This window comes from Trematomus bernacchii, unplaced genomic scaffold (genome assembly GCF_902827165.1).
Source record: "Trematomus bernacchii unplaced genomic scaffold, fTreBer1.1, whole genome shotgun sequence".
Lineage (NCBI taxonomy): Eukaryota > Metazoa > Chordata > Actinopteri > Perciformes > Nototheniidae > Trematomus > Trematomus bernacchii.
Window position 1 is genome coordinate 17,797,110 of NW_022987564.1, and position 21,806 is coordinate 17,818,915.

General features: G+C 39.8%; 1 protein-coding gene across 2 annotated transcripts in view; it reads left to right on the forward strand.

Moving 5' to 3' along the window:
- Positions 1–21,806, forward strand: part of pvrl2l (PVR cell adhesion molecule related 2 like) — a 299,167-nt gene that overhangs the window by 117,828 nt on the left and 159,533 nt on the right. For both annotated transcript variants that reach the window (XM_034124712.1, XM_034124713.1), the window contains exons 2-4: positions 2,119–2,231; positions 4,833–5,076; positions 16,652–16,945. In XM_034124712.1, coding sequence (XP_033980603.1) covers positions 2,119–2,231; positions 4,833–5,076; positions 16,652–16,945 — 651 coding nt within the window. The remainder of the gene's footprint in view (positions 1–2,118; positions 2,232–4,832; positions 5,077–16,651; positions 16,946–21,806) is intronic.

The following is a 21,806-nucleotide window of genomic DNA, read 5'->3' on the forward strand; positions in this document are numbered from 1 at the left end:
GCTGATTCGCGGGCTAAACCCCAGCCAGCCCATTCACCTCTCTGCTGTGGCATGGAGCATATTGTCCTAATCAATCCCTCGCACACTAAGAGGCTTTTTCACTGCAACCACCCGGGTCTAGCTAGCGGTTAGCGAGCGCTTATCCACGTTTCTTGTGAAGAGAAGCGAGAGGCCCGCTCCCCACAATAATTGTATCTTTACAGGCGCAGAGGCTGGCTGAGCGGGCAGAGGGGAGGCGGGGGAGAGAAGACCTTGGTGGGATTGGACTGGCAGGGGGTTCACGGCAGGGGTCCGGATCACTGCATGGGCGCCAGGCAGGGAGCAGCTAAAGGAGCAGGGCGAGCGAGGGAGGATAGGGGAGCATAGTGATGGGAGGGAGTGAGCATAAAGAGGCTTAATGACGGAGCTCATCGTATCAAAAGGAAATGAAATGAAATCAAAAATGTCCCTTGATTGTATATGGAATCTGCCAAACACATTGAGCTGCTGGACTTGCATAAACAAAGGATTACAACTTGCTCTCTCTGATCCTTCCTCTTGCTTTTATTCTCTTTCAGTCAATTTCACCATTTTATGAGAAGGATTACAAGTTCATTAAAGTGCATTCATTTCAAGAAATGCACTACAGCAAGTGTTATTTATTGTCTTTATAATACATATACATCAAATACACAGTTTTAACACAACTGCTGTAATTCGTCTCCCCGGTTGAGAGGTGCGTGCTGACAACTAGTCAAAACAAAACCATTGCTAAAAATTCTCTAAACTGCCTAAATCGTTTTAATAAACACAGAAAACAAGTCTAAGGTCCACTTTAAAGTACCTAGGCTTCCTTTTGTGCCCTGATCAGGGTTTTTCTGATGCTTTCCTGCAAACTCCTCTACTTGTTGAAAGCCTCAAATGCATTTTTCTGCTACACAAGCTTTATTTGTCAAATCTGTCTGAGAGTCAGTGCAAGCCGGGCTCTCCTGGGTGTATTTGAACAGAGCAGAGACCTGACAGGCGGGATCTGGGCCATCATTGATTCTTGTTTGGGGGGGGAAAAAGAACGGATAAAAGGGCATCACAGCTGCATAGTTTTTTACTTATATATATGAATTGTACCAAGAATAAGTTCAAAAGAAGTCTTACAAGACATGAGCCTCACACAGTGTGTTGATCACAGGGTTAGAAAGGAATGCTAAGAAATCATTCCACTCGTCCAATAAACCTGCAGAATACTGAAACAGCCCTCAGGTCAGCAGGTGCTCGCCTCTGCCCGTCCTCCTTTCATCTGTACAGCCCCCCCCCGACTTGTTTCTGTTCAACCTGTTCTCAAGCCAACACTCACAGGTGCCTTCCACTGAATCTCGATCGAATTAAATAAGCAGTACTGGAGTCGTGGGGGGTTCCTAAACGCTCGCCCCCTAGCGATGCCGACTGGTAGACAAGCTTTTTTTGTAATGAGGAGGGTCTTCCTGAAACACGCCGGCTAAGTCTATGCCTGGGGCTCTTATCAAGGGCTCATGATTCATATGCTTTTTCTGTCTGTTGAAAGAACTTTCTGTTATCTCTTTGTTTCTTTCTTAATTCCCCCTCATTCCGGTCACACTTCTTTATAACCTTGTTTCATATCATCGTGAACACATTCATGTATCCTTCCTTCCAACATAATAGAAATGTAATTAAATTAAAGCACCAAAATAATACAAATGGATAGAATATAATTCAAATGGACTTTTTTTGTCGACTTTAGCCCATCCTAGTATAAAGAGAAGTGGGCAGTTACAATATACTGAATACAGGGGATCAATTTGGGGGGGTCTGGTGCATTCCCTAAGTGCCCCTTGGCAGTCCCAGGATGCTCTCAAAGTACCAGACCTTAGTGTGTACGGGGTCTTGAACCGACAACCTTCCGGTTCCCAACCAAAGGCTCGACAGGCTGAGCTGCTGCTGCCTTCCAGATTGTTCCCTGATTGCTTTTTCTCTTTCTTGATCTTTTCCATCTTATCCTTTGTTAGTTCAAGTTCCTCTTTCCTTTCCAATACAAACAAACATGTTCAATTATTCACACAATATTGGTTTAGTGGATGAATCATAATCTTCCTCTTTGTCTCCTCCTTCTTCCTCTTCCTTCAGGGATCGTATCTCAGAAAGTGCGTGTCGAGGAGGAGGTGGAGGCGTACCCCACAGAGACTGTTGATCTCCGCTGCGAGTTCATCGATGGAGGAGGCCGGACCAAACTCACACAGGTACGATGGAAGACTACTTTGGGTTTTTAAGTGGCTATGGAAACTCTGGAACTCAGAATGACTATGTAAGATTGCTTTCTAAAGGAACCTATGTGTTTATTTTAGCAACGAAAAATGAGTTATTAAGTGCGTTTCCAGCCATCTGTATAAAAAAGCAACACAGAAGAGATTTATAAAACAAAAGATTACCACCACCTGTTCATTTAAGAGTACAACTCCCTCATATTTGCATAGTGGTAGATGGTAGATGGAAAGGCTCAATAATTAGCATTTCTTTGCCGATAGGAATCGTTTGTATTGACTTAGAAAAGTTCTCTTAAATCCCCTACCCCGCATACGTACTCACCTTCGCAAAAACGTGCGAGTCCAATGCAGGCAACAATGGTGCTGTTGATTATATGACAAACCTTTTGTCTTGACTAGGGCTGTCACAAGAACCAATACTTGAGTACCAAGAAGTGGTTCTCGTGACAGCCCTTTTTGATTGAAAATGTGTTTGGGAGGCAGTAAACTCACCATGAATGCTTCCAGGGGACCAACACTATATTTTCCCTGATAATTGCTACATTGTGAACCACAATCTGTTTTGAAATCAGCAGGGGAGAGCTAGTTAAAGCTAGCTGTTAGCGGTCCAAGCAACACTAGCGACCAAGTGGTCGATGGAGCAAGGTTGAGTTGCACTATGATGCGTTCAAGCTCTGTTAATATCGGTCAAAGGGAAATCAGAACATTATTATGATATGTTCAAGTCTATTCCTGTCATATTTAGTTTTTGCAAGGATACTTAAATAAGTACAGTTTTCATAGCAAAATCAAATATATATCTATTTTACGCTTGTGTGATCCCTACTGCTCTGAGTTGTGGATGCAATCAATGTGCTATTTGTTCACATGGAAAACTATGGAAATTGCAAATCTAATTTTGTGATATTTTGCCTAAAATCAACATCTAACAAGCATGCTCACCCACCAATCTGCTCTGAGAGACAGGTTACAACCAGTCTTCCTCTCCACAAACCATCAACCCACTGCTTTCTCTCCCCTGCTCCTCCAGATGTCATAATACTAATAGATAGATTTGCTAAAGGTGTATTGATTAACTTTATTCCCTCACCTTCCTGCTCTACCACTCTAGTCAGTGCTTTGTATTTAACACTGTCACTTTGAAAACTGCAGAGAAAGGAAAATCAATTTGGTATAACATCACATTGTTCTCCCTTGTGGTAGAGTCTCATACAGCCATTACAGGTATCAATACCTCTCACATATCAGAAACCATAAGAAGTATGATGAAATGGCTACAGTCTAAGAAACCTTTAATTATATCTAACAATAGATTGTGGGCTCCTTATGCTGGCAGCTTTAATTGAGTTTGACATTTTGCTTCTACTTTAAGAGTGGAATTATTTCAGGTTTGAAGAAGGTAGAACTGTGCAGATTTCAACAACTCGGGAAATGTCAGAAATGATGGTTCTCGCATATGATTACAGTATGTGTAATACACGTCTTAATTTCTCATATAGATTACTATCGGATTGCCATATGCATTTATATTATAAATGGATATATGAATAAGTACAGTACCTAGTGTATACAACATACAGTTTACTGTACTTAGTCAAATAGTATTGTGCCAACCCTAACCCTAACCCTATGGAGTCAGTTAATATATCAACTAAGCTTTGTATCTCTGTACATTTCTACATTTTTAATAAGCCTGTAAAAAACTGTAGGCTATCAATGCCAAATCAAAAACATAGAATATTTCCTATATGATGTGTTCCCATATACGCTTTAATGTATGGATAGACCCAAAAGAAAACACTGCAAGTGCTTTTTTAGCTCTAGTGTTAGCAACCACTCAAAGCTCTTTACAACACAAGCCAGCTCTCACCCTTTGACCCACTGGTGGCAGGGGTTACCACACAAGGACACTAACATAAAGCCTGAAGGGGCATTCTTTCCCATTCTAACTGTGATCACTATTGGTGATTAATATACAGCTCAACATTTAATTAGCAGTTATACAGCCTACTTATTAAAGGTATTCTGGGGTTTCTCAAAGAACAGCTACCTAATGTACTTTGGCTGAGGATCTGTCCCTCTCACCACCATGATCAACACTCGGCTTCAGTGGCAGTGACACGCAGCTCATGGAAGCAATTACGGTACTTTGAAGCCCTTAGCCCATGATTGCTGCAATTTATGCTCAAAATCAGACTCCTTCTTTTTTAGAGTCATAATGGAAACACTGCTTCCAAGCATATCATCACGTATGACATGACTGCAATTAAAACACCCACAAATCGACTTAGAAATCATAGAAAAAAGACACTCCAGAACATGCGTACAAGTTTTCTTAACTATCAAAGAACCCAGTGAAAGTTGTCCGTATATCTATGGTTACACGGCAAAGTTCGCTGAATTTATGGCAACATTATTCGATCATAGATGATCATTCTGGAAAAGCTCCTTATGTTTTTTCATCTTATTCGTATGACTTTAAAATGAAAGCTAGACACACCTGAGTCCTTAATAGAGATATAGGAATTTAAAGAAAAATATTGGACAAACAAAAACCTCAAACTTTTGTTCCGACAGGTGTCTTGGATTTGGGAACCCATTGATGGTCAGAGGGACAACATTGCTGTGTACCACCCTATCTACGGACAGAGTTTCCCCAACCCTTCCTTCAAGGACCGGGTTGTCTTCCTCCACAACACCCTGGAGAACCCGTCCATTAGGATTTCTAACCTTAAAATGTCCGACACCGGTCGATATACCTGCGAGTACGCCACCTACCCTTCTGGAAACGAACAAGGGACAACCACCCTCATCATGCTTGGTGAGTAAACATGTCATAAGTCCATGTAAGATTTGATTAAGCCTGTTACCCTACCAGAAACACCAAGTATTTCAGATAAAGCTTCTCATTGTTTTTTCTGACAAGGATTTTTGGAGCAGTGAAAGGTCAACAATACTTCAACTTTTCTGAAAAATGTGTCCGTTCTTGAAACAGGCTTTTCAAAAGCTGCTTTGCTACATTGCCTTGACAAGCGCCTCCCCAGCCATCTGCTTATCACTGCCTTCCTATCAATAAGCTTTCCCTCTGACCCAAACACTAAGAAGAAGCAATTTAATGTGACAAGTATTCTCAAGGTATATCCTGGTTAGAGGCAAGATGAAAACCACAGGAGACTGGTGAAAATGTTCAGACGTGGCAACTCATGTGAAGTTATATATGATTTGAGCAGACAGTCTTTGATAAAATGATAGGTCCTAAATCCAGAACTACATTTTTAAGTTGAGCTAATATTATTTTAATCTTGTTTTGTTCTTTATATTGGTAAATGAATAAAATTATCATTATTACATTACAGGAAAAAGCTAAACCCAGGTTCCTACGAGCCTTTTCTTTGTGACCAAATTGTTATTGGTTTTCCTTTTTCATCATGGAGACCACAAATGAAAGATAGAGCTGCAGAAATATTGTGTTGACACTGCACAACACACGCACACATCCTCTCCCCGAGGCAATCACACTTATATTATAAATGTACATACATTTACAGTCACATGTTGTAGCGACATGGAATGAAATACAAAAATTGTGTAAGAAATATAGAGAAATAATGTAAACTCAGGAAAAACCAAGATATTCACATCGCTGTGTTATGCCCTAAACAAGACTTAAAAATAAATGCAATCGCAGTGTATGACAAATCCATTTGTTACTCTCATTTAAACATTCTGTGATCCAAATTATACTAATACACATGTATTATAATATGTTAAAGCATGACACATAAATGAAAACATGAATTTAAAATATGATGTGTCTGCAGTGGCGTAACAAGGTTGTGATTGGCCCCGGTGCAAATATTGTTTTGGGGCCCAAATCACACAGCAAAGCTCACGCACCATAAAACAGGAACAAGTCAAACAAATTGACAATTTAAAAGCAACAATCTAAAATAAATGACTTTTCAAGAACCCTTAGCATGTAAATAAGATGAATGTGTAATAAAAAGCAACTGAGTGATAAAGGAGTGGCAAATTAAACAGATAACTATATTCTGCGTAAGGTGAAAAAGAGTGCACTGATGTTCTGAAAGCAACAGGAAGTACATTTTTCTAGTTTGGCTTTGTATTTTGGCTGCTTATCAGCGCAGTCAGCAGTTGCATTAGTGGCACAGCTCACGGAGCTACTTTAAAACCCTTAGCACCAGATTGCTCCAATTTGCATAAAAGAATCACACTTCAAATCAGAACACACATACATATTATACATGCACATTTTGAAATTCAGTGTGACTTACATTTTCTGGGCATCATTTTGTTTAAAGTATAGATAAAAAGACACTACTTTTGTACAGGTTTCCTCAATTTCATCACATTTTGAAGTTTTCTTTAGTAATCCATTGTTAGGTGTTTTTATTTTCAAGGGTGCATTGTCATAAACAGCTATTAGTGCCAATTTGACAAAATGTAAGGCAAGGCAAGTTTATTTATATAGCACATTTCAACACAAGGCAATTCAAAGTGCTTTACAAAAATGAAAGACATGAAGAGCATTAAGAAACATATTATAAAATGATATCTAGAAACACTAATTTAAAAGCAAAGATAAAAAGCAAAGATAATAAAAGTTACAGTGCAGTTTAAGATATGAATATATCAATTAAAAGCAGCGGCAAAAAGAAAAGTCTTCAACCTGGATTTAAAAGTAGTAAGAGTTGCAGCGGACCTGCAGGTTTCTGGGAGTTTGTTCCAGATATTTGGAGCATAATAACTGAACGCTGCTTTACCATGGCCGTTTCTCAATGTCGATGACTGTTGAAACTCAGGTCAGAGTCCATGACTACACCTAGATTTCTGGCTTTATCTGTTGTTTTGAACATTGCAGGCTGAAGCTCAGCGCTAACTTTTATACGTTATGCCTTGGCTCCAAAAACCATTACCTCAGTTTTATCTTTGTTTAATTGGAGAAAGTTCTGACACATCCAGTCATTGATTTGTTCAATGCACTTACTCAGTGTTTGAATTGGAGCATAGTCTCCTGGTGAAATGGTTATGTAAATGTGGGTGTCATCCGCATAGCTATGGTAACTTATTTTGTAGTTTTTCATTATCTGAGCCAGTGGTAGATGGAGCCTTGAGGTACCCCACATGTCATATTTGTCAACTCAGATGTGTATTTACCTATAGAAACAAAGTTGTTTCCGTCCTTTAAGTAGGATTCAAACCAATTTAGAACTGTTGCCGAAAGTCCCACCCAGTTTTCCAGTCGGTCTAGTAATATGTTGTGGTCAACAGTGTAGAAGAAATATATTGTTAAAAGCATAAAGAACTAACTCTGACTCTTTTGCAACACTATTCTTCCCTTTTACATTTCTCAAATCATGGGAACTGTGCAGGAAGTTCCAAACTTGATTATCATAATTATCCCAATTAGAAGTTTGACAAAGAACAGTACTGCGAGAGGTCAAAATCAGCCAAAGAAAACAAAAATCTTTCATGTTTTTATATCAGAATTCCCAAGCCATTTGCAGTTGAGGCAGTTGTCTTGTGTTTGTCTGAGCGTGGGGCAAACAGTGTCAGACTTTGAAAACTCTGGCTCTAATGAAATAATTAGAATAAATTAAATATGCAAATTGCATCTCCACACATCTGTTAACTTCCATACCTTTCATAGTTTCTTTTCCCCACTCATCAACAGGCTGAAACACTGCAAAAACAAACACGGCCCCCCAAAATGTGAAATCTGGCATATTGCTTAAAGTTACCTCAGTGTCTTGATTTAAAAAAGCGAGTTGTTTTGTTGCTGTTAGCAGGGGACGCATCCTGTTTGTAATTGGAGACAGCTGGTGTTATTCATCCACCCACATGTCCTCCCGTTTGCACTCCGCTCACAATGGACTCAGATGCCTGGTGTCTTCCTCTCACAGTTTATAGCACTGAGGAGACTTCATGCTTGAATGTGAATAACAACAGTTCCCCTGATCGTTGTATAGGAGTGCTGTGCTTACAGTATATGGCCCGTAGCATCAGTGATTGTACTTTATAAAGAGCTCAAACATTCAAAGCTCACATTATAGTAGCATGCCCAAAGGATGATCTGATTTGATGCACTCACCATTTACTGAATTCATATTGTGCAAGTTTAATGGATTCCCTGTGGTTCTTTACCTTTTTTCTAATGTGTTTTATTTGTCAGGGTCACATTTGGGATATGTGTGAGGCCTTTGTGTACACATTCAGTGTAATTAAATGGTATTTTTAAAATTGGTTGATGTACAATAAAAGGAATGGAGAATTGAGAGCATGCTTACAGGCGTGCTGCCAATGTAAATGTGTTGCTGCCCCACTTGTAGGTCTGTGGGTTCCTTATCAGCTACGGCTACGCTACAATAGTTCTTAGACTCTTCAGTAAGTCACTGTAGAGACACAACGGGAGGCAATAATTTAAATTAATCCATTTCCAGTTGTTGCAGCCAGTATGGTGCATGAAATGAAATTCCTTTTATGTTTCCCCCCCAGCTGGGCCAGAAAAATGTCCCCTGGTAGTTTTTTTTTAACGCAAACCTTCACACAAACAATAAAAAATCCACTCTCTGACGGAGAACAGGAGATGCAGAACTTGGCTGTCTTGCAGAGAAAACTCAGCGCCAGATTCTGGCGGGTTTGCAGATGGATGTGGGCTAAGCCTGCTAAACTGCTGCTGCTGGCACAAAGATGAGGTAGACTGGGAAATACCTGCTGGAGCTCACTGACTCGCTTTTGTCTGCCGCTACAGCACTGCCAAGCTCTCTGACAGATCCTGGTCCATGTAAATGTAATTGGTGAGCTAAGTGTGTCTCAAAGTCACTGGAAGACAGTCATATTTTACCTTATTGGATACAAAATCCATATGAGCCAATCACATTAGACCCTATTGAATCCAGAACTTCTGGAAGCCAATCATATTACATCTTATTGGATATAGAACCACCAGCACCCCCATCATATCACAACTTATTTAAGTAGAAATACATAATCCTGACAGCCAATCCTATTATAACTTATTGGATGCAGCACCAGCACCGGCCAATCTTATTACCACTTATTGGGGTGTGAATAAAGAATCACTCACTTGGCAGTGAATGGTATAACATTGTCCTGGATGGGGAGCGTGCGCAGTGGATGGTAGCCAATAATACTGCATTTTATTGAATAGTGCAGCCAGCAGGACAGGAATACAAATGCAGGTGTGGGAGAGTCTAGTGGATCAGAAGTGTTTTATAACACATTGTTTTGGAGTTTGGAGAGGGACATGTTGAGAGTCCAGATGTTGGAGGAGTGGAATGCAGAGGGTCACTGGCTGGAGTCCAAGATCAACTGAGTGAATAAGTGGCAGAATATAGTGTAGCTTCTGCACAACATTTCTCTTGGAAATAACTCAAGGGTGGTGTTGACCTCAATGGCTGAAGCCAAACTTTTCTGGCAAAGTATCATCAGCAAAGCCCAAAAGAAAAATATATGAAATAGTACATTTTTCAAGCATGTGTTTTGCTCAGTCTCTGTGAGATTATTAGCTTTTCATGATTAGATTACATTAGATGTATTTACATTAGATTAGACTAGATACAATAAGATTATAATTTACTTTATTGATCCCATTTTGGGAAGATGTTTCGTCACAGCAGCATGAAGACAAGGCATTTCAACATGAACTAAAAATAAGTATATTGCAAAATGTAACTGCATGTTGACTCAAGGTCCTGGTTAGCATATGTAAAAGCAAGAGATTCTAACCTTAAACGCCTCAGTATTCTTTTACATTACATAACATTTAATTTAGCGGACACTTTTATCAGAAGCGACTTACAATAAGTGCAATAAACCATAAAGATACAAACTGAGGACAACAAAAAAAGTGCAGGTATATTCGTTATGAATAAACTAAAACCATCGTAAGTGCTGGTGCATTCATTTAAAATTGGCGAAACTCCATAAGTGCCAATTGGTATGTTTTCAGTTTGCGGCAAAAGATATGTAGACATTTTGATGTCCTGATATCAATGGAGAGCTTGTTCCACCATTCAGGATTGCAAACAGGTGTATTTTAATTGAGGAGTACCTGGATTTGCACATGCTGGAGTGTATGGTTTACCATGTCTTGGATTTAGGAAGGATCAGATCTCGTCTACATTACATATTACATATCATTTAGCTGACGCTTTTATCCAAAGCAATAACTTTATTGCTAAGGTTCAATTGAAACCCCCAATCTCTTCACAGCATGGTAAGCCAGTACCAGTGTCTTGAATTCATATTAGCAAACTTAATATTTCACTATCTATGATGTTGTGGTCTTAGTGAAAAAGAAAGTAGTTGTACGACTAAAACCTGAGTCTTCTTTATATTACTGAGGGTGATTGATTAATCCAAGCTATTTAACACGCAATCATCTGCTGCTCAGATTTTGTATTGTAAATCTTTATGACCCTGTAATGGCTCCTGTCAACTGCTCATTATTCAACTGCAGTAAATATGTTGTCGTTCCGGTCAGCATTTGTAGAGTGAGAAACATGGTCCTGTCCAAACCTTTGCTAGACAAACAGAGGTTAAAGACAAATTATAGTAATCCCTTTTTGACCTTCAAAGACATTGCTCTGTGAATAACGTTCAGCCCTGATGGCATACCAGAGCTGGAATTTGTTCAGTATATTTATTTGTGTTTATCCAAAAAAATATTCAATATACAAATCTTGACATCCTCAGTTAAGGAGGAACTCTAGAGATATAAGAGATACCCTAAACAACAAGTATAGAGCCATTCTCCATTCACAGAAAATATGCCCGTCAGCAAATACTACAATACAAAACTTGCTCTGTACTGTAACAACCTTGGTGAATTGAAACAGCATTCTTTATATGGTTGAGTTTTTGAAAAACAGAGGAAGGTTTTTTTTGTCTTCCATTTGCCCTTAAGTAGAAGCACTGAATCAGTCAAAATGCAGTTAAATGCAGCAGCACAAAGGGGCTTGAAACACGAGGCCCGAGGTGCTCTGTGTTCAGAGGCAAGTCTGAGCTGGCCTTAGAAGTCAAAATGATGTGTTTTCACCTCTCTCCTTGAATAACGACAGTGACATTGGGAATGATTATTAATTTCTTCTTTTATTTTGTTAATTCCAGGCACTTAGTGAGTGCTCTCAAGCTTAAATTAGCTAAATTAGTCTAACACTCAAATGAATGCATTTTTTCAACATTTCTAGCAGCCAATAATGACTTGTCAAAACAACACGCACAGCTGAATAATTGCAGTATAAACTCTTGTTGTGTCCTTGAATATTCATGTAATGTTAACAGTTGAGAGCCAAACAGATGTTTTTTTTCCCCCGACATTGTCTGGAGATATTCAGCAGCAGCGTGTCAAGTTGAGACAAGATGTTTACAAACCTGGGCAGCTGGCGAGGCATGAATTCCAAAAATTTAACAAGATCCAGAAACCTTTATTGATCTTTGGCTAATGTCTGCAGCAAAGTATAAAATACAAAAAATAAATGACTTGGCTGCCTTCATCAGAATTGAATAAATCCAAGTTTAAGGAGGGGAGAAGGAGGAAGCGACTGCCAAATCCAAATGTGTCTGTTCTTCAGGCTCAGTTTCTGTGTTTCCAAACATTGTGTGGAGATTCTTGTATTTGGAGGATTTGTTTCAGCTTTGCACTTGAACCAATAGCAATGAAGAATTCAGGAGTGGTCGGGTTTACTTATTGACTCTTTCCCTGACCCTGTTTACTTCTGTGGAGTCACACTGACATATAGGATAGGATGTATTAATATAATACATTGATCTACAGTGGTGGTGTATGGAAACATCAGCAAGCAAGTCAAACATCACTCAGAAGATAGACTTTTGATCAATAAAACAACAAGACTGACAGCTACAGCCATGCTAGCATCTCTGTGAAGCTGTAATTGAAGTGTTCTGAGCTAAATGCTAAAAAGAACATGCTTACATTGGATTGACAATGGTACCATTTTTTACATTCGAGAGGTTTAATGTTCAGCATCATGGCTTAGCATACTTACATTTGCTAATTGACATTAAACACAAAGTAAAGCCGAGGCTGGTGGGAATTCTATTTGTTTTGCAGGTGTTTTTCATCAAATATGTATTGGACGAATACAAAAATAGCACTTAATAGTTAAGTAAACATGAATGTGAATGCAAAACGTTATGGTACTGCATCCAATAGTTGCCTAGAGATTCTTAAAAAAAAACTTTAAATGTAACCTTATGGAAAAGAGTTCACCATATTCAGTAGTATATCCTCTGGGAACAATGATGGTTGTTGAGAGTTTTTCTATCTGGACCAGCCTGTGGTAGATGACCCCTGCTGCTAAAAATGTGATGTTCAAATGGACTTCATCAGCCTTTGAAATGTGTACAGATTGCTTCAAACTGTTTTAAGAGCTGCACACTGCGACACAACCCAGATAGGACATGATTCTGGGTCAACTTTGATTGATTTAAGGAAGTAAATGGGTCATTTGTGGCAATGGTGAGGGGGTTTGTGCTCCCAAAATGGCTCATCTCTACTGCACCACATACAGTATGCAGTAAGTGGGGCCAAATGCAGCAAACTATTTGTAATCTGGTTAAGAGTTAGGTCTTGAAAGGGGTACAGTGTGGCTTGGGTCTGGCTAAATTCTGCATAATACCAAGGTTAAGTTTGTGTCCTCGCTGCCATATTGCATGTCTTCATCACTTTTGTTGCTTGGCAGAATGTGGGCCAAATGTAAGTATTAATGTGGTCCGTACTGGGCTTCACTAATTAGCTTTCTGGGTGTCTGGATGGTTTCAACACAATGTCCTGATGTCAGCTGTCCTGTGTGAATGCTGCCTTAATGCAGCAACAGCCGGCTTCACACTCAGTTACAAATCTTCATGCTTGGCAGATATGCCCAACTTGTTTTTTAACGTTCAGTCTGGCAATCTTCCAGTCACAGGCTTTGATCTGTAACTGCTTGCCAAGTCAGAAAGAAAGAGTTTTAGAGAAGTCTCAGGTTCACGCTAGGGCAAGCGTCTGCCTTGCTGAAGCTGCTGGGACAATGTCTCACAGTAAATGTCTCTCTGAAGCGAGCAAATGTGACGGCGAGTTGATTGAAGAACATCATTCTTGGCTAAACACGCACCAAATTGCAATTTTAATAGAAGAAATGGAAGCATGCATTGATTATGACATATTTTAAGCTTTTTAAGTGCTTGGTTTCATAAACCAAATACACTCCATGCTGTTAACAGTGTTTGGAAACATGAAGCACTTTCATTTCTCCCTCCCTGTCAGTCTCTATCATTCAGGCTATTGATCGTACCGAAGGGTTAGTTTTGGTGGTGGGGGCGGTAAACAGAGCTGTGTATTCAGCTCTGCCAGCATAACTTCCTGCTTGCCTTCTAATTACTCTCTACACAAAATGTCTCTGATAACTAGCAGTGTGCCCAATCCGATGCAATGTCAGGAAACACATCAGGGACGGATACTCCTGACTTGTTTAGGCCCGCTGTTCAATCCCAAACCTCTGATTCACTCTCTTCTCTTTTCTATGTGATCTCTCTCCGTTTATGCCTTTCAGTTCATCTGTCCTCTGTTTGTGCCTCCCTTTTCCCTTTCCTTTCCTTTCCCCCTCATATCTAAAATCTCTGCTCATTTGTCAAGCTTTGTCTAAGCTTTCCATGTCTATTCAGGCTCTTTGTTTAATCTAATTTCCTGTGATATATTCAATTTTCAGAAAGACAATATCTAAGACTTTTTAAATGTCACCTGGATTTGGTTGGATATAATATATGATGAAAGCAGACACAATCAACCATACAGTTAACAAAGACTACACATTGACATTTCATCATTTGATGTTAAAGGAGGAATCTTTTAGGGCTGTACCCGAATATCCGAATATTCGTTTGTTGGAGTACTATTCGGGTTTCAATTTTGTTATTCCAGCTTGTGCCTCTTCGGGGGGTGCTAACACTTAACCATACACTTTATCGTTTACTTTCTCCGTCTTTATATGTAGATATGACTTTTCTCCGTTAATCTCTGTCACGTTGTTTCCATAGCAACAACAACTTCCTGTCAACAGCGCTAACTCTCCCTCAAAATAAAAGCATGTCCATAAAAAATAGGAAGCCAAGCCAAATTACACTTAAGACGTATACAACTGCAACGAAAGTAACAAACACAATGCAATATCCTTTTCAATTTCAAAGAACACAAATTGGGTTACATTAACAAATAACTATAAAACAACAATACTGTAGAATAACAAAATGAATGCCGTGAATAAAACCGAAATACACGTGTCGAAGCGGTTCGCTGCTGATTACTACTCCCTCCTCCCCGCGCGGGCCGAATATCCGAATAATCGCTGCTGATTACTACCGAATATCCGGAGCCCGAAAAATGGTATTCGGGACAGCCCTAGAATTTTTAAGCAAAAAAGTATATTTATGTTCACTAAAGCAACCCATCTGGAAACTGCAAGTCTTCACAGCAGCATCCAGCTTCAAATGTTGGAGTAATCAAAAATCCGATGGTATGAAATGGTAAAATGTCAACCTAGATCCAGAATCAGTAGTGATTGCCATCTTGGGCAGAATAACTGCTCACACCATAAAGTGGTACATCAAAATTGTCATTGTTTCGAAAATTGGTAAAAATAAACAAAGACGAGATTCAAACTACTTTTGTCATACCACATGGGGAATCCAAAGTTGTTCCAAACAAAAGTGAAAAGCAGGCAGACATATAGACAATGGAGGCACATTGTCGCTCATATGTGACATTTTCAGAATGACTTTCCGGGAAACATTCGGTTGTTCCAGGTGTGTCAGAACCTTCACACAGTTTATTGAAAATAAGTATTTATACCTTTCTTTCTGTCGCAAAACTGTCCACAAACCAATTTGCTTTTGTGGAGCCTTTTGTACTTACACAGGGAATGTTAAATAGAAGGGGGAGGTGCTACACAGAAGCTCCAATGGCTTTCTCCATGATCCACTATGTGGAGCTCGGTTTTCTTGCTAATACCAATTTTAAAGTGAAAATGTACCAAAGTTGAAGTTGATGCATAACATTTATCCCTGAATTGCCATGATTTTTCACTAAAATCGAATCATCTCTAAATGCTGGTATGAGGGGGCATTAATAATAAAAATCTCTAATGGACATTAAAGTAATTTGCATGTTTTCTTTATTTTAAAGACCTTAAACACTGTTGTTAATACTAATGATGGGGTAATGCTAAAGGATAGGCATTTTCAAGTATTTTCTGTTGGTTGTTGGTATACTTCTTTTAAAAACATGACGCATTGTCCAAATGTAAACATGCTCAACCATGTTGAGCTATTTACAGTGTAGATGTATCATAAAATGTCCAAACACTTTAATCAATGACCATAAATATACACTTTGGTGTCAGTCCCTCAGAGTCATCGTGATGATTTCTTTCTTCAAAAACACATTAAACCAATTTCAGCACTGACAGATCCCCGAATAAAGCAGCAGTCAATTCACTAGCATAAAAAGTGTTTTCAGTAATTGCCCGTTTTTTTCCGATAAGTAAAGTCTCTGTGCCGCAGGTTGAAAGGCATTTAGGGGAAAATTACAAAATCACATCCTGCAGTACAACATGAAGCATGTGAACAGTGGGTATAACAAAAAAGTAAATTGCAGCACTTGACATCACGAAATAATGGAATTCACTGACATTTACAGATTTATTGGTAGTGGAAGGGCATTTTCTTGGAACAATGCCACTTTATAGAACAAGTCCGCTTTGATTTAACAACGCTAATGTGATGGGAGAGGGGAAAGCAATGTTGCAATATCGCTGTTGAAATGTGAAAACCTCGTAACTGTCGGTATGTTTGATGTTTCACTTCAATTGGGGAACTACCTGCAAGAAAGTCTATGATGATGAAGCTCTCTCCAAACCAATTGGTTGATGTAAAACATGCATTATAATTGGGTCAAAGACAAAGGCTCTCTTTCTCACTGTTACGTTTTTGTTTCACACATTTGCAAGGGATTCGCTTTGTTCTGGAATATTCTAATAGAATACAAGCTGTAATTAAGTCATAAAAATGTATATTAACTGGATTTTACAATTCAAATTCTTCATTGGCTTTAATAAAGACACTGCAGGACTTTTTAAGGATGTTGCTTCACTTTCTTTTCGGTGTCTCTGTGATGTTTTTGAGGCCTAGGGTCACACCAGAGGGCCCATCCCTCTCTCATCTGAATTTCATTACACACAGCAGGGTGCCACGGTGTACAGTACGTGAACACACCTCAAACTGATTGAACCTCCTCTTGTCTGATGTCTCTTTCTTTTGCTCTTCTCCCACTTGTCTCCCCCTTTCTCTGCCTCCAGCTAAGCCTAAGAACTCTGCCAACGTTGTGACCGTTCAGGCCGAGACCAAGTCGGTGGTGGTGGCCACGTGCGAGGCAATGGACGGCAAACCAGCGGCCACCATCAAATGGTTGGGGTCAGTTGGAGGCAACCACACCACCAACACCACCAACGGGCCGGATGGCACAGTGACGGTTCGCAGCGAGTACCGCCTGGTTCCCACGGCAGCAGATAACGGCAGGGAGGTGACCTGCATGGTGGAGCAGAAGACTCAGGAGCGACCGTGGGCTCACACCGTCCAGCTCTCGGTGGAATGTAAGAAACACTTAAACACCTTTTTACATGATAATGTCTTGTTGAGCTTAAATAACGCATAGGCACTAGATTGATCTTTTTCCATATGGGTCATAAAAGGATACACATAACTTCATAGATAGATCTGTGCCATGCCAGAATCTTTAGGTGTTTAATTTGGCAGACATTTCACCACTTATCTATGAAGAACAAACATTGCACATTTATATCCTCTCTACTAGACAGCGATAATGAGAAGGTGATCATTTTATATTAGTGTGCAACACTTTCTTTGCACACCTCCATTCTAAAGCACCTCCCAGTCTCTTCTCTAATGACAAAAACAACATCTGGTTTATTTGCTTTAACAGCTGAGAACACCTTTTTAGTTTATCAGGGTTTCCAACATGAAACAATAACATAAACAAACAGTGCAGAGAAACTGATGTAAGGTATGGGTGATATTTGAGGACAAATATTCACTCCTAGTCTCGGCTTAAGTCGTTTTAAACCTAGTTGTAACCCCGCAAGACCTTGGTATATCAATCCACCAACTGATCCAATAGCAACAAAAGACCAGAGGCCTGTACTACGAAGCTGGATTTTCACTTAGCGAGGTAACTTCAGGGAAAACTCTGGGTTTCCGGTCCTACGACGCTGGTTCACCTCTTACCGGGGTAGATCTCCATGGTAACTTATGCTGGACGGCTAGCCTGCTCCGGAGCAGGTTTGTTTCCAGGATAAGAGATCAACTCAGTGAAAGCACCGCCTGCTGACCAATCAGAGCTCAGTGTGCAGAGTTTAAACGAGGCCACGTTTTATTCATTTGTGCGCACGATATACTTTCTCGTTCGCACAAGATACTTTCTTATGGTTAGACACATCGAACTGCCCAATTATTACGCCATATTATTAGTTTTATGAAGAAGGTGTCCGGTCGCCAGGGCGTGTGTGTGTGTGTATGTTTGTGTCTGTGTCTGTGTATGTGTGGGCATTTGTTTTCAGAAGATATTATGATAGTGGCGTTCGTTCCGGTGCACTCCGACAGCATTTAGCACTAGCCTACATCGAGATTAAGATGAAACAAACTTCTTTCCCTTGGGAATGCACATATGGAGTTAGCCAGATGTGTGTAAATTACTGTTCATGGTCATTTGAAAACAAATGCCGGTGTCGGACACACACATACACCAAACATACACACACACATCATGTAGCATTTCACGTTTCCATAGCAACAACAATTTAGCGTAAACTCGCCTTCAAAATAACAGCATCTAAATAAAACAGGAAGTTAACCTAAATTACATTTAATACAACTGCAACGAAAGTAACAAAAACAATGTCATATCCTTTTCAGTTTCACAGAACACAAATTGGGTTATTGACACATCATGCGCCCTGGTGACCGGACATCTCCTTCATAAAACGAGTAATAGGGGGAATAATCGGGCAGTTCGATGTGTAGTGTGTGCGGGTGTGTGTGTGGCTAAAACGTAGCAGCCTCGATCTCTATTCAGCTCTTCTAATGAAGGTTAGTGTAGTCAGTGAAGGCGCTGCGTAAAAGACACAGCTCTCTGCGCGCAAATAGCTCTACACCTCTGGCCGAAATGTCCCTAAAATGAAGTGCGAGTTTGAAATATATCTCAAATAATGTATGCACTGTCATTTCCCCACATAAACATAACAGTCTGCAATGAAACGGTTGTCTCCTGTGCGCTCCGCTTCCTACTTGGCGCACCGGTAACTTTCTCGTGCGCACAAGAAAGTATCTTGTGCGCACGAGAAAGTATATCGTGCGCACGAATTACATCTCATGCGCACAAATTAATAAAACTTGGCCTCGTTTTATTTATTTTTCTCTCTGTGAACCCTCCAGGGCTCCGTACTTACTTAAATATCTGCCACAACATAAGTTACCGGATCAAAGTAACATTACGTACAGTCCGCGGCACTGTGAGTGCAGACGTCGATGTGTCCCATTATCATTCATATCATATCACATCATAATGTATCATATATTTCCTTATTTGAGTCAGCTTCTTGAGCCGTATCTGGCCGTGCAACACTCACAGTGTCACATACTGTATGCAGAAGTATTATTTGAAACAACACATTAAGTTGACGAAACACTCGAGTCAAATGTAATTAAAGTCAAATCCACTCGTGTCTTAGACGGGGCAGTGATATCATAAACCTGTTAATGTACGCATTCAAACACTTTTCTTTTACCAGCTGTATTCACCTTGCAGGTGCAGCTATGTGGCTTTTATCCTGGGTAAAGTGTTTAAGTCATGGATGTTTAAAGTTTAATGTCTTCATATTTGTCTAATATTATAGTTGACTTTTCATTCAGGAAGTATGACGCTGCGCTGTCAGTACGCTTGTCCATGTTTGTGATTGGTCAAATCTTGCTAACCCCGCCCCTTTCATGTGAACGCGCACTCAGCCGGACAGAGAAACCCTGGGTTGATTTACCGAGTTGATAACCAGCGTCGTCGGACCGCTTAGCGAGAGCGCGTTTGTTTTGGGTTAGTTAAGCCAGATGACTCAAACATATCCAGGGTATGTTGAACTGGATTCGTAGTACAGGCCTCAGGCATCGACTACATTCAGTTTGTTATTATGACTCTCCATCCACATAAATGTTTGTTAATGTGTTCCTTTGCTGATTAGCAGAACAACAACAACAGGTAGTTTCCATCAAGGTGTTTGTGTTTGCCACCGTTTCACCTTTGTTATAAATGTGTTGGCATATTGTGACAAATGCATCCAGAATTGTACAATTACGCACAATATGAGGAAAGGCCAAACTGATGCCTAGTGATAACACGCAATTTCACACCCAAAGACCTAATTTTAAAAAGATACTTTAAAATAAATAGCATAAAATCACCTTTCTTCACTTTCTGGAGTATAGCAAATCAAGGAGACATGTTTACACACAAATGTACACACACACATTTTTGCTTTCTTCTAATCCATTCATTTCCACAGGATTAAAACAGGCGACAGGTTCAGCGTGGCTTTACAGAGATTTAGTGAAGCTGACAGAATTGTCTCACCTTTGTGACCTCGCTGCAGTTTCCTGCAAAGATGGAACAGATTGTCTTTGTCTTTTTATAATCTGCACTTTTTAGAGCACACACGCACATACACAAGTAATCAAAACTGCCTGTCAAGCTGCAGCAAGAAGTAACCGGCAATGTGTTTAAAAAACAGATTCTACATGAACACGAGACCCTGAGTATGGGGGCTGAAGACACAGGGTCATGCCTGCAATTCAAGCTGTCAAATTAACTTCACTGGCTTTAAAGCAACATATAAACAAACTGTGCATCTCAGTGTGTAATTAATCAGATTTAGCATCTCATGTGTGCAGCCTTTGTGAGTGTGTTGGCGTCTGTAATAACAGAATGCAGAGAGACAGAAGATTATAGTTTAAGGATGTGGAAATAATGACATCTCTGTACACTCCTTTTTCCTGAATGTTATTCTAACTCTAAAACCAAACATTTATCGAGGTAAACTGTCCTCACTCTTGAAGCCTTGGTCCTCACAAGGATAGACAAACAGGAGCACACACTTAACACACTGTGACTCCTCACTGTGTATGTGTTAGTTTAGCACTGGTGTGAGGGATCATGTCTCCTGTCTGCGCTGTAACTCAGATCTGCTTTTATAGGTCAGCGCTCTCTAGGAGGAACACACACTTCACATTACACACTCCCACACACTGTCTTCTACCCATACTCCCCTCTGTCTCTTTCTCTCTCTTGGTCAATCTCTCTCTGTGTGAAGAGAGATTTTCTATTAGCTTGTTTTAACTTCTTACATGCTTTGACTTATGATAGTGACTCTAACTGATTTTCTCATCCTCCCAAGTGTGCTTTGAATTTGTGGAGAAAAGCTCTTTAAGGTAGCAGGGTTTTTACTCCGGATACAGCACAGCTTACACACCTCACCTTAACACACATTCCTTTCAGTCTTGAAGTGAGGTTTTCTTTGTGTTGTAACAATTTGAAACAGATTAAAGGGGTTGTCCAGATCTTTTAAAGAGGGGGTGTATGATGTATCCCTTGTCAGAAGTTGCAAGTCATCACGCCCTCAGTTTGGAGAAACAGACAGAAGTATGGCACAAAGGCTGAGCAATGTACTGTTGTGGAAGTGGGCAAAAATTATTTAGCCACCCAAAAAAATGTGTATACATTTTAATCTACAGTAGCTGGTCTACCTCTGCCTTGATCGCTAGTTTGTTTGTGTCATTGTGTGTCTATAGTTAGTTCGTATTCAACAAAGTGGGTCTTTTTAGATGGCTAAAATATGTTTTTCTGCCGCCCCCTGCCACAGAACTACATTGCTAAGCGTGTCTACTGCCATCTACTTTAAGAATAACACTATGAAAAAGCACCTCATACAACCCCACTTCAAGCAATCAAAACTATCCCTTTAAAAGAGTGGTACAGGAATGAGTCCTAAAACCCAGAAATGAGTTAGCATTTTAGCACTTTAGTATGCTCGCTTCAAAGTCAATGTGTTTTTTAATGTGTTTTTGGTTAGATTCCTACAAAAGTACTCATTAACACAAGCTTAAAATATGTTATACATTTTTGATCTACAACATTTAAATATGTCAGTAAATACCCAAGTCGTCTAGAGCTTTATGTGTCGTAAAGAAGGAAGTTGCTGACATGGGTCTAAATAAACAACAGTCCGCCTTTATCTTAGTGGTGTTTTTGCTCAACCATGCGACTTTGATGTAGTTGGTTCTTAGCCTAATATTACTTCAAACAACCCCACTTTAAACAATCCAAACTATCCCTTTAATAGAGTGGTGCAGGAATGAGTCCTAAAATCCATGAATGAGTCACTCATCACTTCC